The following is a 13,718-nucleotide window of genomic DNA, read 5'->3' on the forward strand; positions in this document are numbered from 1 at the left end:
TAACAAAGAGCGTATGACATAATCTTCATACATACAGTTTCTTTTAGGAGGCCAGAGGGAATGACAAGCAGCAGACAGTCCCTGAAACTTCATTTGTGTCTATGTTCAGGAGATTGCTGTTTGAGGTTTTCTGTTCCTTTGACCATTACAGATAAAACCTACAGACAATTCTCTCTCAAAGCAAGTCCATAGGAGGATATATGAAGTTTAAAATAAATTTGTATGTATAAATTTAAATAAATTTAAAATAAACCTACAGATTTGTTGGTGAGAACAGCAGATGCATTCTACAGTCTATTATTAGTGTCTTAAAGTTACATTATCCCATGGTACAGTATCCCACAGGAAATCAGTTTGCAATTTCCATGACAGTCCCACTGGCATTCTTAGCAGAGAATTAAGAAATTAACAAAACACAAAACCCACCTTATTAAAAAAAATAAATAAATGTCAGCAGCTTCAGGAAAGGCAGAATTAGGGAAAAAGTTACCTTACTTGCTGTCTGCAAGTATTTTCCTTTAAACACTGCGGACTCAGCTTTCACAGTGCAGAATGCAGACATCTTTCCAAGTTCTTTAAATCAGGGAGACAATGAAGGAAAAATTGATTACTACAACATCCTATCACTACTCAGAATTCTGTTAGAAAGCTACAATAATTTATTAAGAGCTAAGACAGGTTTAGATAAAACAGCAAACCACTACTGAATTTAAACATATGAAGGATTCCACATTTCTCACAAATCTAGCTTATCTGAGTAGGATTTTATTATGTCCACCAGAGCAGATCAAACCAATGTTAGAGATCCACTGCTTATGATAATAGATTTGAAAAAAATCCATTAAAATTCCTAGAGATACAATAACTATCAGCTTTTCAAAGTCAGAGGTTATATGGAAAGTAGTTCTAAACTTAATATAAATAACTATTTACAGCAAAATTTAAGTATATTTAAATATATATATGTATGTAATTATATATATAATTATATATGTATATATATGTAATATGTATATATATCACAGAATCACAGAATCGTCTAGGTTGGAAGAGACCTCCAAGATCACCTAGTCCAACCTCAGCCCTAACACTAACAAGGCCTCCACTAAACCATATCACTAAGGGCTACATCCAAACGTCTTTTAAAGACCTCCAGGGATGGCAACTCAACCACTTCCCTGGGCAGCCCATTCCAATGCCTAACAACCCTTTCGGTAAAGACGTTCTTCCTAATATCCAACCTAAACCTCCCCTGGCACAACTTTAGCCCATTCCCCCTCGTCCTGTCACCAGACACGTGGGAGAACAGACCAACCCCCACCTCTCTACAGCCTCCTTTAAGGTACCTGTAGAGAGCGATGAGGTCTCCCCTAAGCCTCCTCTTCTCGAGGCTAAACAACCCCAGCTCCCTCAGCCACTCCTCGTAAGACTTGTTCTCCAGACCCCTCACCAGCTTCGTTGCCCTTCTCTGGACTCGCTCGAGCACCTCCATGTCCTTCTTGTGGCGAGGGGCCCAAAACTGAACACAGTACTCGAGGTGCGGCCTCACCAGAGCCGAGTACAGGGGGACAATCACCTCCCTAGACCTGCTGGATATGTAACTATATAAATATACACACACACACACATATATATATATATATATGTAATTACTGGAGCTGAGGAAAGAATTCCACAATGAAACTAAAATTTCTTCTTTGTTCTTTGACATATCAAAAACACACTCACATGGTAGATACTCTCACTAAGAGCATTGTATTAGAAAAAAAAAAAAAACAACTAAGGTTTCTACTTCCTCTAAAGTGTGGGTAATTTTATAGTTTACCACGTGCACAAAACTTTGTAACTTCAAAAGGATACAAAATCTGCCCTGAAAGTACTTCCCCTCTCTTGAAGTTTGTTACTTTATTCATTCAGGTGCCACTAATTTTACAATCTTAAGACATAAACTGCTCAGTTATACCTTTCTTCTAACAAAACTAGTAATTTATTTTGATTTAAAGCACACCTGTAAAAGCACAGCAATTTAATCAAAAGACTTCTAAAGGTACAGAATCTATAATATTCAAAGTCATGTCAAATATCTATCATTGTCACTTTGGAAAAATGTTTAGTTTCTTGTCTGCCTATCATTAACCACTAGATCCTCTTGCTCTTCTCTAGATTAAGTCATCCTTTAGCATTCTGGATTGCAGTGAAAGACACTTGAAAACTTCAATCTACTTCAGATATTCCTGGAAAGAAAGAATTTAAATTCCTATGGGGTACAATGCATTTTCCAGATGTAGATCTCTTCTCTATTTCTACATTTTTGTAGCATGCCCTTTAAAACGAGGGCACCAAAACTTCTCAAAGTATTTATTTCAACGTGATACTAAAACAAGGATGACCCAGTAAAAAGAGAAGTAATGCAATAAGAGTCGATGATTTCAAAGCAATCTCGAAATGCCCCAAACTGGCCGAGCTGAGCCCCGCGAGGAGCTGTACTGGCACACCGATGCCTCAGACTCCTTACACAAGGAGCACTGTTGAAAACCAGCCTTGCTAACGCGTAGCACACGCTTCGAACTGGCAGGGCTTTTTTTTTTTTTTTTTTTCCCCTCTCAGCATTTTCACTTTTTGAGCTCCCTCCCCCCTTCCCCATCGAGCCAATGCGACAATTCGTGCGGTTTGGCGTTCTAAAGCGTGGAAAATGTATCCCGGGCTCATTCCCTTCTCCCGACAGAACGCTTCTCAGCCCGAGTCCCTCTCTGCGAAGCGCCAACACGGCAAACAACTCAGCCACCGGCGGCCGGGGCGGAGCGGGGGAGCAGTGACACCTTATTAAACAAAAGCGGGGAGGGGAGAAGGGCAGAGGGGCGCCCAGCAGGACGGCAGCCCCCTGCCACTGCAGCAACACCCCCCCCCCGCCTCAGACCCACGAGGCTCCCCTCAGCCCGCTCCCGCCCAACGAGGCGCTAACGGCCGGTTAACGGCCGGCCAACGGCCGTGCGCCCGCGCGCGCCGCTCGCGGCGGAGGCGGGCACGCGCATTCCCCCCCCCCTTCTCCTCTCCCCCCCCCCCCCGGCGCGCTCACCTTCCTCCTCGCCTCCCCGCCCCGGCCACACCCGCCACACCTGCGGCGCGTGCGCGGCCCTCCGCGGGGCAGGGAGAGCGGGCGGGCAGGGGCGGGGGGGAGGCTACCCCCTCTCCGCGCATGCGCCGGGCTCCCGGTCGCCGTGGCAACGGGACGCGGTGCCAGGCTGGGCGGGGGCGGCCGGCGGTGATGGCGGGGCTGCTGTGCGGGTGGCTCAACGGGGAGGTGAGGCTCTCCCGCAGCGTCGGTGAGTGCAGCGAGACCCTAAACCCTGCGGCCGGGGGGGGGGGGGGGGGTGTGTGTGTCCCGCGGGATAAGTCCCGCTGCCGTGCCCCGAAGCCCGGCGGTTTCCTCGCGGGGGTGCTGAGGGGCGCCCTCAGGAGGGTGGGTGGCCTTCGGGGGGTGGGGGGGGGGCTGGTGCTCCGTCAGGCGCCACAGACCCTCAGGAGGTGCGAGGGGAGGATGGATGTCCACTCCAGAGGACACGGTTGTATTAATCGCTGCCCCGTTTGGGATGGCAGGTGTGGTGCTGTCTTTGGAGAAGCAGCTGTTCCACGAGAGCAAGCAGCTTTCGTGGAAGCGCAGCAGATATCTTTGTTTAAACTTTCTAACAGAAAACAATTATCATTTGTCACTGTTGCCATTGTCTCAATGACAACCACGACAAAGTTTACAGAAAACTTAACAATTGTTGTTTATAACTCTCGCCATTGTCTCAGTGACAACCACGACAAAGTTTGATTTTCAACACCGAAAAGGAGTATTAATTGATTGCGTGAAGCTTATGTTGCAAAATAACTGCACTGAAAGAAAATCTGTTACTGGCTTAAAAAGTCACTGGCAGCTCCTAAACTTCTTTTTAATTATTTAGTAAGGCTTGTACTTGATTTTGTCATAAAAACAAAGGTAATATTAAAATTAAAGTATGAATTATTTTAATTATGTTATTCTTTTTGGGAAAAATAAACAACTTAGTTCCAGGATCATTTGCTGAAGAATTTTCTAATGGCTACCTCCTTGGAGAACTTCTACACAAATATGGCCTTCAGGATGACTTTAATAAATTTTCACAGAGCAGGTCAGTACATATGGATAACATGTCTCTTGCAGAAATTAGACAAAATATTCATTTTTTCACTTGGAATTTGCTAATGCAGAATGGAAAAGACATCTGGAATTTACCAAAATTTGAAGCAACTATCAATAAGTCAAAGACTATTTCTATTTGATGCACAGCCAAGCTTCCTGTTTCCAAAGTTGATCATACTACTTTACAAAAATTACACATTTTGATTGTAACTAAGATAGTAGCAGGCTAGATCAAAGGTTCTACAAGTCACAGAATGATAGAAGTCCTTCAGAATGTCTTTAACACCGGAGATTCTGACACTCTCCCCATAAGCTGAATGAAGCCCAGGATACTAAAGTCTGGTATGGTGGTGAACATTTACTTCAGTAAAATAGAAATGGTGGTGATGTGTTGTGAGGCTCTGAGTAAAGCCCTGGGAAAAGATAATACAATAATTCATACATTTACAAATAATCTGGTGGAATATCCATGGTGAAGAATGAAAAAAAACAACAACCCACATAAGAGAAAGGTGAAAAATTTGCAGGTCTGTGAGGCTTGGTATGTTCATGAGGTGGTTCACGGGGTTCCCTGGCTTATGCACCATTATGGCAAAAGATAGACTGTGGTGCACAGATAGAATAAATGTGCCAGGCTGTGCATCCTCTTCCTGTTCCTTCTGAATCTCTTCTGTGTTCTCTGCACTTCTCATTTATTTGTACCCTTTCCTATTCAAGTCCTACCAACTTGTAGGAGGGAAGCTTGAGTGCAGCTAATAGGCAGACAGCAGTTTCTGGCTTCTGTTTCTCAAAATTCTAGATCATTTGGGAATATTTCAGAACACTAAAGCACTCCTGGGGGCTCTTTGAAGAACATTAGGATACCCACTGGTAGCTTAAGGAGGTTTTTACTTCTACAAGCTCTAGCAACATCTAAAAAGCTCTATCAACTATTCCTGGTAAAAGGGTACTCTGAGCTTTTGTTCCCAGATGACTTCTCATTAGGGAAGATCAAGCACCCTTTCAACAGATGCAAGAGGGTTTAGAAACTCTGCTGAGATAGTGTATGCGTTCTCAGCAGATGTGGTGATCTGGGTGTGATCTGGAGCAACAACCCGAGAATGTCAGACCTCAAATCAGATTGATCTTCAGAGAAAGGAGACAATTTTCCATGTCTCAGGCTTTAGGGATGTCCAGGCTCTTTGCTGAGCATTAGATGGAGGGAGGTGGTATCTTTGCCTGCAGAGGTGTGTGCTGGCAGAGGATCTGTATAACTAAGTAGAACTGCTGCAGAAGGAGATGCAGCATCATAGATAGTGAAAAGGAGATTGACTTGAGCTTCTCTGAGACACTGCAGATACAGAAACTTGACCTCTCAGCTGTACTGAGGAAGAGGCAGTCAGAGTCTGTGTTCGTAGGGTTGGGAAATGGAGATAACTGGCAGCTTGTGCCTTCTGGCAAGAGAAGAAAGGCTCGTGCTTTACCTGTTGATCCACAGCTGCAAAACAGTTTCAGTAGCAGATGAGAGGCTGGGGACTCTGAGGCTGTGCAGCAAAGCATCGGAGGTGGCTAATCTTGAACACACAGGATCACCAACAGGAAGCGCTAAGTAATAGCAGTGGGAGATTTTCTTCTGCGGATGGAGGCCCCCATCTTCTGTCCTCATGTGCTAGCTAGGAAGGTTTTCTACTTGCTAGAGGCTTGGGTCCAGGACTGCTCATCCAGCCCTAGCATTGTAACCCATGCTGCTCTTCTGTGTGGGTACCAAGGATGCCGTCATGGAGGCCTGGAGTATGTTAAGAGTGGCCATGTGTTTCTGGAGTAAAAGTGAGAGGCGTGGGGCTCTAGGCATTTTTTTCCTCAATTCTGCTGGTGAGGTGGAAGGACTTGGTGGGGAGTGGATGGATCCTACAGGTCAACAACTGGTTGTGCAGCTGCTGTCAACAGTAGGGATTTGTTTTCTACAATCACGGGATCCTCTCTGAAGATGGAGGACTGCTAGGAAGAGATGGGAACCACCAAAACCTTCTTGAGTAGGAAGAAGTACCTAAGATCTCCTTGAGACAGCTGCAAGAATTCTCATGTTCACAGATCTTAGTCAGAATAGGAGACTTTAAACAAGTTGTTATCTGCTGGAAAGGCAATGCAGCCATAAACGAGCAATCTGTTAGGATACTGGAGTGCATCGATGATAACTTTCTGAGACAGGTGGTTGAAGGGCTGAAGAAGGGACATGTTCTACTAGACCTAATATGTACAAACGAGGGAGGTCGGGCAGCACTGACTGCAGTGACCCTGAGATGGTGATCTCAGGATTCTGAGAGGAGGGAACAAGCTGAAAACAGTATCACAACCATAGGTTTCATGAAAGAAGCTTGTTCAGGGACCTGCTTGGAAGAATCCTATGCAAATCACTCCTGGAGAGTAGAGGCGTCCAGGACAAGTGGCTGAATTTTTATTCAAGGGTCACCACCTTCAAGTATGAGAATAGTCCATCTCATTGTGAAGAAAATCAATGAAGGCAGCAGGAGGCCTGAATGGATGAACAAGCATCTCTTGACTAAACTGAAACACAAAAAGAAAGCATACAAGATGTGGAAGTAGTGTTGGGTGGACAAGGACTTGAAAAACAGTGTCTGAGCGTACACAGGAGGCTTTAGGGAAGCCAAAGCCCATCTAGAATTAAAACTGGCGAGGGACATGAAGGGCAAACAAAAGGGCTTTTACAGGTATCTCCGCAGCAAAATGAAGTATAGGAAAAACTTGAGCTTACTGCTGAATGGGGCACAGGATCTAGTGGGGGGAAAAAAGAAGAGTTTGAAGTACTTAATGTCTTCTCTGTCTCGGTCTCTGCTGGTGAAACTTGCCTTCAGGAATCCCAATCCCCTAAGACTAGCAGGAAAACTTTCAGTGGAAGAGGATCAGCTTAAGGAACATTTAAATAAGGTACAAATACACAAGTCTATGGGATGTACCCACAAATGCTGAGGGCCCTGGCTGATGTCACTGCTAGGTCACTCTCAATTGTCTTTGAAAGGTGATGGTGACTGGAGGAGATTTCTTAGGACTGGAAATGTCACTGCTCTCTTCAAGGAAAGCAAGAAGGAGGAATTGGTCATGAACGAGATAGTCAGCCTCGCCTCAGTTCCTGAAAACTGATGGAACAAATGAGTGTGGGAACATTTTCCAAGCATATTAAGGACAAGAAGATGACTGGGAGTTATCACCATGGCTTTATGAAGGGGAAATCATGCCTAACTAACCTGACAACAGTCTTCTGCAATGAGGTGATGGGCTCAGTGGATGAGGGAAGATCAGTATGTGCTGCTTATCTTGACTTTTGTCATCCTCCAACAAAGTTTGAATTTTGAGTTATTGATCGTGAGGAATATGGGCCCGGCAAAGAGCAAAGTCAGGACCCTGAACTTCCAAAGAGCAAAATTCCAGCCGTATAAATAGCTAGTGGACGGGTGTTGTGGTTTAACCCGGCTGGCAGCTAAACACCACACAGCCGTTCGCTCACCCTCCCCCCTCCCTCTCTGGGATGGGGGAGAGAAACGGGAAAGTGAAGCCGGTGAGTTGAGATAAAGACAGTTTATTAAGACAGGAATATAATAATATAAGGAATATAAGGAATATAATAATAACAATAATAATAATAATAATAATAGTGATAATGATAATAGTATTAACAATAATAATGTGTAAGAAAACAAGTGATGCACAATGCAATTGCTCACCACCCGCTGACCGATGCCCAGCCTATCCCCGAGCAGCCGGCCCCCCACCCTGGCTAGCCACCCCTATATATTGTTTAGCATGACGTCAGATGGTATGGAATACCCCTCTGGCCAGTTTGGGTCAGCTGTCCTGGGTCTGTCCCCTCCCAGCTCCTGCTGCACCCCCAGCCTGCTCGCTGGCAGGACAGAGCGAGAAGCCGAAAAGTCCTTGGCCTGGTGTAAACACTGCTCTGCAACAATTAAAACATCAGCATGTTATCAGCGCTCTTCTCATCCTAGTCCAAAACATAACACCCTACCAGCTACTATGAGGGAAAATTAACTCTGTCCTAACTGGAACCAGGACAACAAGCTCACTTGGGACACTGTCCTTAGGGACAAAGAAGCAAAACAGAGCTAGCCACTCTTTAAGGGTGTTTTCCCCAGAGCACAAGAACTCTCCATTCCCCATGTAAGCAAGCAGGGAAGGCAGACAGCTGGGATGGCTGAACAAGGACCTGCTGGTCAGACTGAGGTGCAAGAAGGAAATGCACAGGCAGTGGAAGCAGGGACATGAAGCCTGGGAAGAGTACAGGGTTCCTGTCTGGGTGTGCAGGGATGGGATCAGGAAAGCCAAGGCACTGATGAAACTGAACTTGGCAAGGGATGGAAAGAATAACAAGAAGGGATTCTGTAGGTACATTGGCCAGAAAAGAAAGGCCAAGGATAGTGTGTCCCCTCTGATGGATGAGAAGGGAGAACTGGTAATGACACATGGAGAAGGCTGAGATGCTCAACTTCTTTACCTCAGTCTTCACTGCCAGTCAGGCTTCCCACATCTCTCATTTCCCTGTACCTGAAGGTGGGGGAGCGTACCTGAGGGTGGGGGAGCAAAGTCCCTCCCAGCTTAAGTGAAGAGCAGGTTCGAGATGACCTGATGAAACTGAACAGGTACAAGTCTATGGGCCCTGATGCCGTGCATCGCAGGGTCCTGAGGGCACTAGCTGGTGGAGTTGCCAAGCCTCTCTCCATCATATCTGAAAAGTCCTAGCAGTCAGGTGAAGTCACTGGTGCAGTGTCAAGGCACATGCAGGACAAGGAGGTGATCCAAGACAGCCAGCATGGCTTCACCAAGGGCTAATCATGCCTGACCAACCTGGTGGCCTTCTGTGATGGGGTGACTGCATCAGTTGACTGATGTCATCTACCTGGACTTCTGTAAGGCTTTTAACACGGTCCAACATGACATCCTGATCTCCAAACTGAAGAGAGATGGATTTGAAGGGTGAACCATTCCGTGGATAAGGAATTTGCTTGATGGCTACACACAGAGAATGGTGGTCAATGTCTCTATGGCCAGGTGGAGGCCAGTGATGCGCAGTGTCCCTCAGGGGTCTGTCTTGGGACCGGTGCTGTTTAATGTCTTTATTGACAACATAGACAGTGGGATCAAGTGCATGCTCAGCAAGTTTGCAGATGACACCAAGCTGAGTGGTGCAGTTGATACCAAAGAAGGAAGAGATGCCATCCAAAGGGACCTGGACAAACTTGAGAAGTGGGTCCATGTGAACCGCATGAGGTTCAACAAGTCTGAGTACAAGGTCCTGCACCTGGGTCAGGGCAATCCCAGACATGAGCACAGGCTGGCAGAAGAACCCATTGAGAGCAGCCCTACAGAGAAGGACTTGAGGGCTCTGGTGGACAGAAAGCTCGACATGAGCCAGCAGTGTGTGCCTGCAGCCCAGAAGGCCAACTGCGTCCTGGGCTGCACCAACAGAGGGGTGGGCAGCAGGTGGAGGGAGGGGATTGTGCCCCTCTGCTCTGCCCTTGTGAGGCCCCACCTGCAGTGCTGCGTCCTGGTCTGGGGCCCCCAGCACGAGAAGGATGTGGGGCTGTTAGAGCGGGTCCAGAGGAGGCCCATGAAGATGATCAGATGGCTGGAGCTGCTCTCCAGCGAAGAAGGGCTGAGAGAGCTAAGGATGTTCAGCCTGGAGAAGAGGAAGCTCTGGGGAGACCTCATTGCAACTTTTCAATACTTAAATGGTGCTTATAAAAAAGATGGAGTGTGAATTTTTACTAGGGCAGATAATGACAGGACAAGGTGGAATGGTTTTAAACTGAAAGAGGGGAGATTTAGATTAAATGTTAGCAGGAAATTCTTCACTTAGAGTGTGGTGAGGCCCTGGCACAGGCTGCCCAGAGAAGCTGTGGCTGCGCCATCCCTGGAGGTGTTCAAGACCAGGCTGGATGGGGCCCTGGGCAACCTGATCTAGTGGGTGGCATCCCTGCCTATGTCAGGAGGGTTGGAACTAGATGGTCTTTAAGGTCCCTTGGGAAGGGAATGTATGAGGAGGGTGACAGAGCAGTAGAACATACAGCCCAGAGAGGTTGTGGAGTCTCCTTTGGAGATATTCAAAACCTGCCTGGATGTGATCCAGTGTAACATGCTCTAGGTGACCCTGCTTCAGCAGGGGGGTTGGACTAGATGATCTCTGGAGGTCTCTTCCAACCTCAACCATTCCCTGATTCTGTGAAGAAGGTGGTACTTACGCTCTACTCAGCCCTGGTGAGACCTTATCTGAAATGCTGTGTCCAGTTTGGGGTTCCCAAGTACAGGAATGACCTGGATATATTGGAGGAGGTCAAGCAAAATGCCATAACAATTATTAAGGTCCTGAAATATCCAACATGAGAGGAAGGAATGCTGTATTCTTTACCATGATATTCCATGACTTCATCAGGATATTTTGATATTTTCTGCCTTCTCTTCCTTTTGTATTAGCTAGTGACATAGATCCTTTAACAGCTACTGAGAACTGAGGCAATATTTCCTCAGTTCCAAGATATTCCTCCCGCACATTAAAGGCAATTATTTCTGTGTAATAGTCATTATATAGTCCTGGAATCTTGTAAGAACCCGTGCTTGACAAATCTTACTAGTTATCTATAAAGTAATACTTTTAATTTTTGAGTGTATTATATCATTCAAGGGTCATTTGGTAAGCTGTCATCACTTTAATATGTTTTAGTAAAGACCAAGGGAAGATGGTACCTACTGGGGTGGCAGTGGAGGAAATGTAAATTCCTATTGTAGTATGGGCAACTGTAATCTAGAAAGTAATAACTGAAAAGAATGGGTGGTCATTTTGATGTTATGCTTATGTTATGTTATGTTATGCTTATGATGTTATGCTTACGTTATGCTTGTTATGCCTCTCAAGTTATGCTTAACTATATTAGCTGCTTATGTTGTGCAGTTCTTTATACAGAACATGGGCATATATATAGACATAAAAGCAAGGGAATAATAGTTGAGAAAGTGGTACTACCTTTTTGAAAGGAATACTACTGGAAAACATCCTCCAGTTAGTCTGTCCATGTTTGAAAAACGAAATATTATAGTTTTGTCTATCTCTGAAAATGATTTTGAGATAAGGTTTAGAACATCTTTGTATTATCAAGCAGGTTTTAAGAATTTCCATCTGATCTGTTTACACAATAAAAAAATTAAGAGGTCATGTCACCACAGCTTCTCAATGCATGCAAGACTTCTGACAGTAGGTGTCACCTTAATCTTGAATCAATTGCAGAAAGATGTTCAATAGTTGTAAGCTACATTTATATATAATTGTATAACAAATAAGGCATGGATTGTTATAGGGAGATTGATTAACTCCAGGACTGTTTTATCTAGGAATACGGTGAATTCTGTGTGACCAGGAGGTCTTCAAGTTAAAATTCAACATTTTTGTAGAATTATGCTGTTGCTCTACTAACCTCAAAACCTTGTTGGTTCATGTAAATAAACTATTGTGAAGTTAAGTGATAGAGCAGCATAGAAATGTTCTGACTCAGCCAGTAGTTATGGTTTTGCTGAATGAAATCTGATAGTGTGTTAATTGTGAAATATTGATAATTTCTTCTTCTTTTTTTGGCCTATCTACTGATCTCAAGTGTTTCCACAGGAGAATCTACACATCAAGAAAAATAATTAATCTGGAATCCACCATTTATTTTTTGAAAAAAAAAAAATTTTGCTCATTGGGACCACAGTCTTTATTTTTCAACACTACACCAAGCCACGTGTGCATTTCTTTTTATTGGGGAAGAAATGTGACAAGATGTTTTGCGGGTTAATAGATTATATATATATATATATATACACACATATATATATAATTTCCTGTATTTTGGCTGGTTAGAGCTCACATGGTTTTATACAGTTTAATAAACTTCATTCTAGTTCCTTGTACCTTTTGTAGATGGTATACTTTTAGCTGCAATTTGGAGTAAGCTTTTGCTGTCAGTTGTACTTCTTGTGTGCGTGCATCAAGATTTATATATATATGTCTTCTATTTTTTCCCCAAAATTATTCCTAGTAGGCCAATCTATTTGCATGTACTACAGTATAAAATCTAAAACAAAATGTGTATCACGTCACTCTAAGGAAGTCCGCTGTGGTTTTTTTTTTCCCTCCTATCTTGATATGAAATACATATAATGACAATGCTTATTGCAGCAAGTTGGAATTGAAAGTACATTTATGTTTTGATTTTTTCTTTGTTTTTAATCACATAGGATTGCAAGTGCAAAACTTAACAATTTTTCTCTCCTGGAACCCACACTTCACCTCCTTGATGTACAGTTTAATGAGAATGTGGCCCAAGACATCATGACGGGGCAGCATGGGGCTGCAACAAAGCTTTTGTATGAATTGTATATTGCTTTAGAAAAAAAGAGAAAGACAAAGCTCACTGCAGTAGCCATGGAAGCAATGAAACCTACAGCACCTGCAAGGCTCAAGTCTATTGGAAGTGTTTTGTATCAAGAGGTAGCTAACTATGCCAATTTTGTATAAATGTATAGGAAAATAAGGTAGCTTATTTACACATACCTCTCAAGCATATTTCATGTTTCACCTCCCCGCTTTTTAGATTTCTTTTTCAAAACCAGAGTGCTTCTATGGACAAGATGAAATCCTTTGCCATGTCCTATACATAGACACTGGGATTACCTGGTTTATCTGTGATTCATGAGGATAATGACCACCTGTGTTCCTTTTTGTTCCTTTGTTTTGTGTTCCTTTGTTTTGGCTTATTCTGTGTTACCTGCTTTCCAGCCTTAAAATATGGATAGCAACAAAGACTAGTAGTTGTTCAGTGGCTGCTGTCTTACTTATTTGATCAGTACAGATTGCAGACTGCATTGCGGTCGAGGTTTGAACTTAGGTATAAATGTTTCCTGAAGGGGAAATTAGTCTGTGATGAACTATGTGCCATGGTGGTTTGTTGAGCAATGTGCCATGGTGGTTTGATTCCTTCTGTTACATGTCTCCCCATATATTTATACTAGACTCCAGCTGGCCGAGTAACCATATGCTGAATAATGCAAAGAGGGGAAAAAAAAAAAAAGGCAAAGAGAGTATCTAAGAGGAAGGCATTATCTAAATAGTACATTCTGTTAAAGACATTCTTCTCATCTTCAACAGTAATGTTCAGCATGTACAGACCGTAATTTGTTACCAGGACAAGCAATCTTTAAGAAGCCACACATCACGAATCAGATTCAGCTGGGTGAAACTTCACATTTTTTCTAGCACACATCCTAACAAAACATAAAGTGTACCAACAAATGCAGAGATAGCACCAAACGGCCACGACATCCCTTCACATATACGAATAGCTTAAAGAAGATAAAGCAACTGAGATTGCTCCTGTAAATAGATACATTCATCATAAAATCGTTGAGGTTGGAAGGGAGCTCTGGAGGTCACATAATCCAGCCACCCTGCTCCTCTAACCAGAGTTAACTCTGGTTGCTCAGGACCTTGTCCAGTTCGTTTCTGAGTATCTTC

The 13,718-nt window shown here is 44.0% G+C and overlaps 2 protein-coding genes across 17 annotated transcripts in view; one reads left to right on the plus strand and one right to left on the minus strand.

The window, feature by feature from the left end:
- Positions 1–3,211, minus strand: part of PRLR (prolactin receptor) — a 169,007-nt gene extending 165,796 nt beyond the window's left edge. The window contains exons 1-2 of the mRNA XM_066988294.1: positions 3,077–3,211; positions 491–573 (exon numbers count right to left, since the gene is read on the minus strand). The gene's annotated coding sequence lies outside the window, so the exon portion shown is untranslated. The remainder of the gene's footprint in view (positions 1–490; positions 574–3,076) is intronic.
- Positions 3,103–13,718, plus strand: part of SPEF2 (sperm flagellar 2) — an 89,137-nt gene continuing 78,521 nt past the window's right edge. For 10 of the 16 annotated variants that reach the window (XR_010827728.1, XR_010827729.1, XM_066988287.1 and 7 more), the window contains exons 1-3: positions 3,173–3,323; positions 4,052–4,154; positions 12,443–12,695. Coding sequence is in view for 9 of the 16 variants with exons in the window: in XM_066988287.1 (XP_066844388.1) it covers positions 3,197–3,323; positions 4,052–4,154; positions 12,443–12,695 (483 nt within the window). In the remaining 7 variants the exon portion in view is untranslated. Of the gene's footprint in view, positions 3,324–4,051; positions 4,155–12,442; positions 12,696–13,718 lie in introns of all 16 variants that reach the window. The other 6 variants (XR_010827733.1, XR_010827732.1, XR_010827730.1 and 3 more) reach the window with 5 other exon arrangements.

The sequence above is a fragment of the Anser cygnoides genome, chromosome Z (assembly GCF_040182565.1).
Source record: "Anser cygnoides isolate HZ-2024a breed goose chromosome Z, Taihu_goose_T2T_genome, whole genome shotgun sequence".
NCBI classification, from domain to species: domain Eukaryota; kingdom Metazoa; phylum Chordata; class Aves; order Anseriformes; family Anatidae; genus Anser; species Anser cygnoides.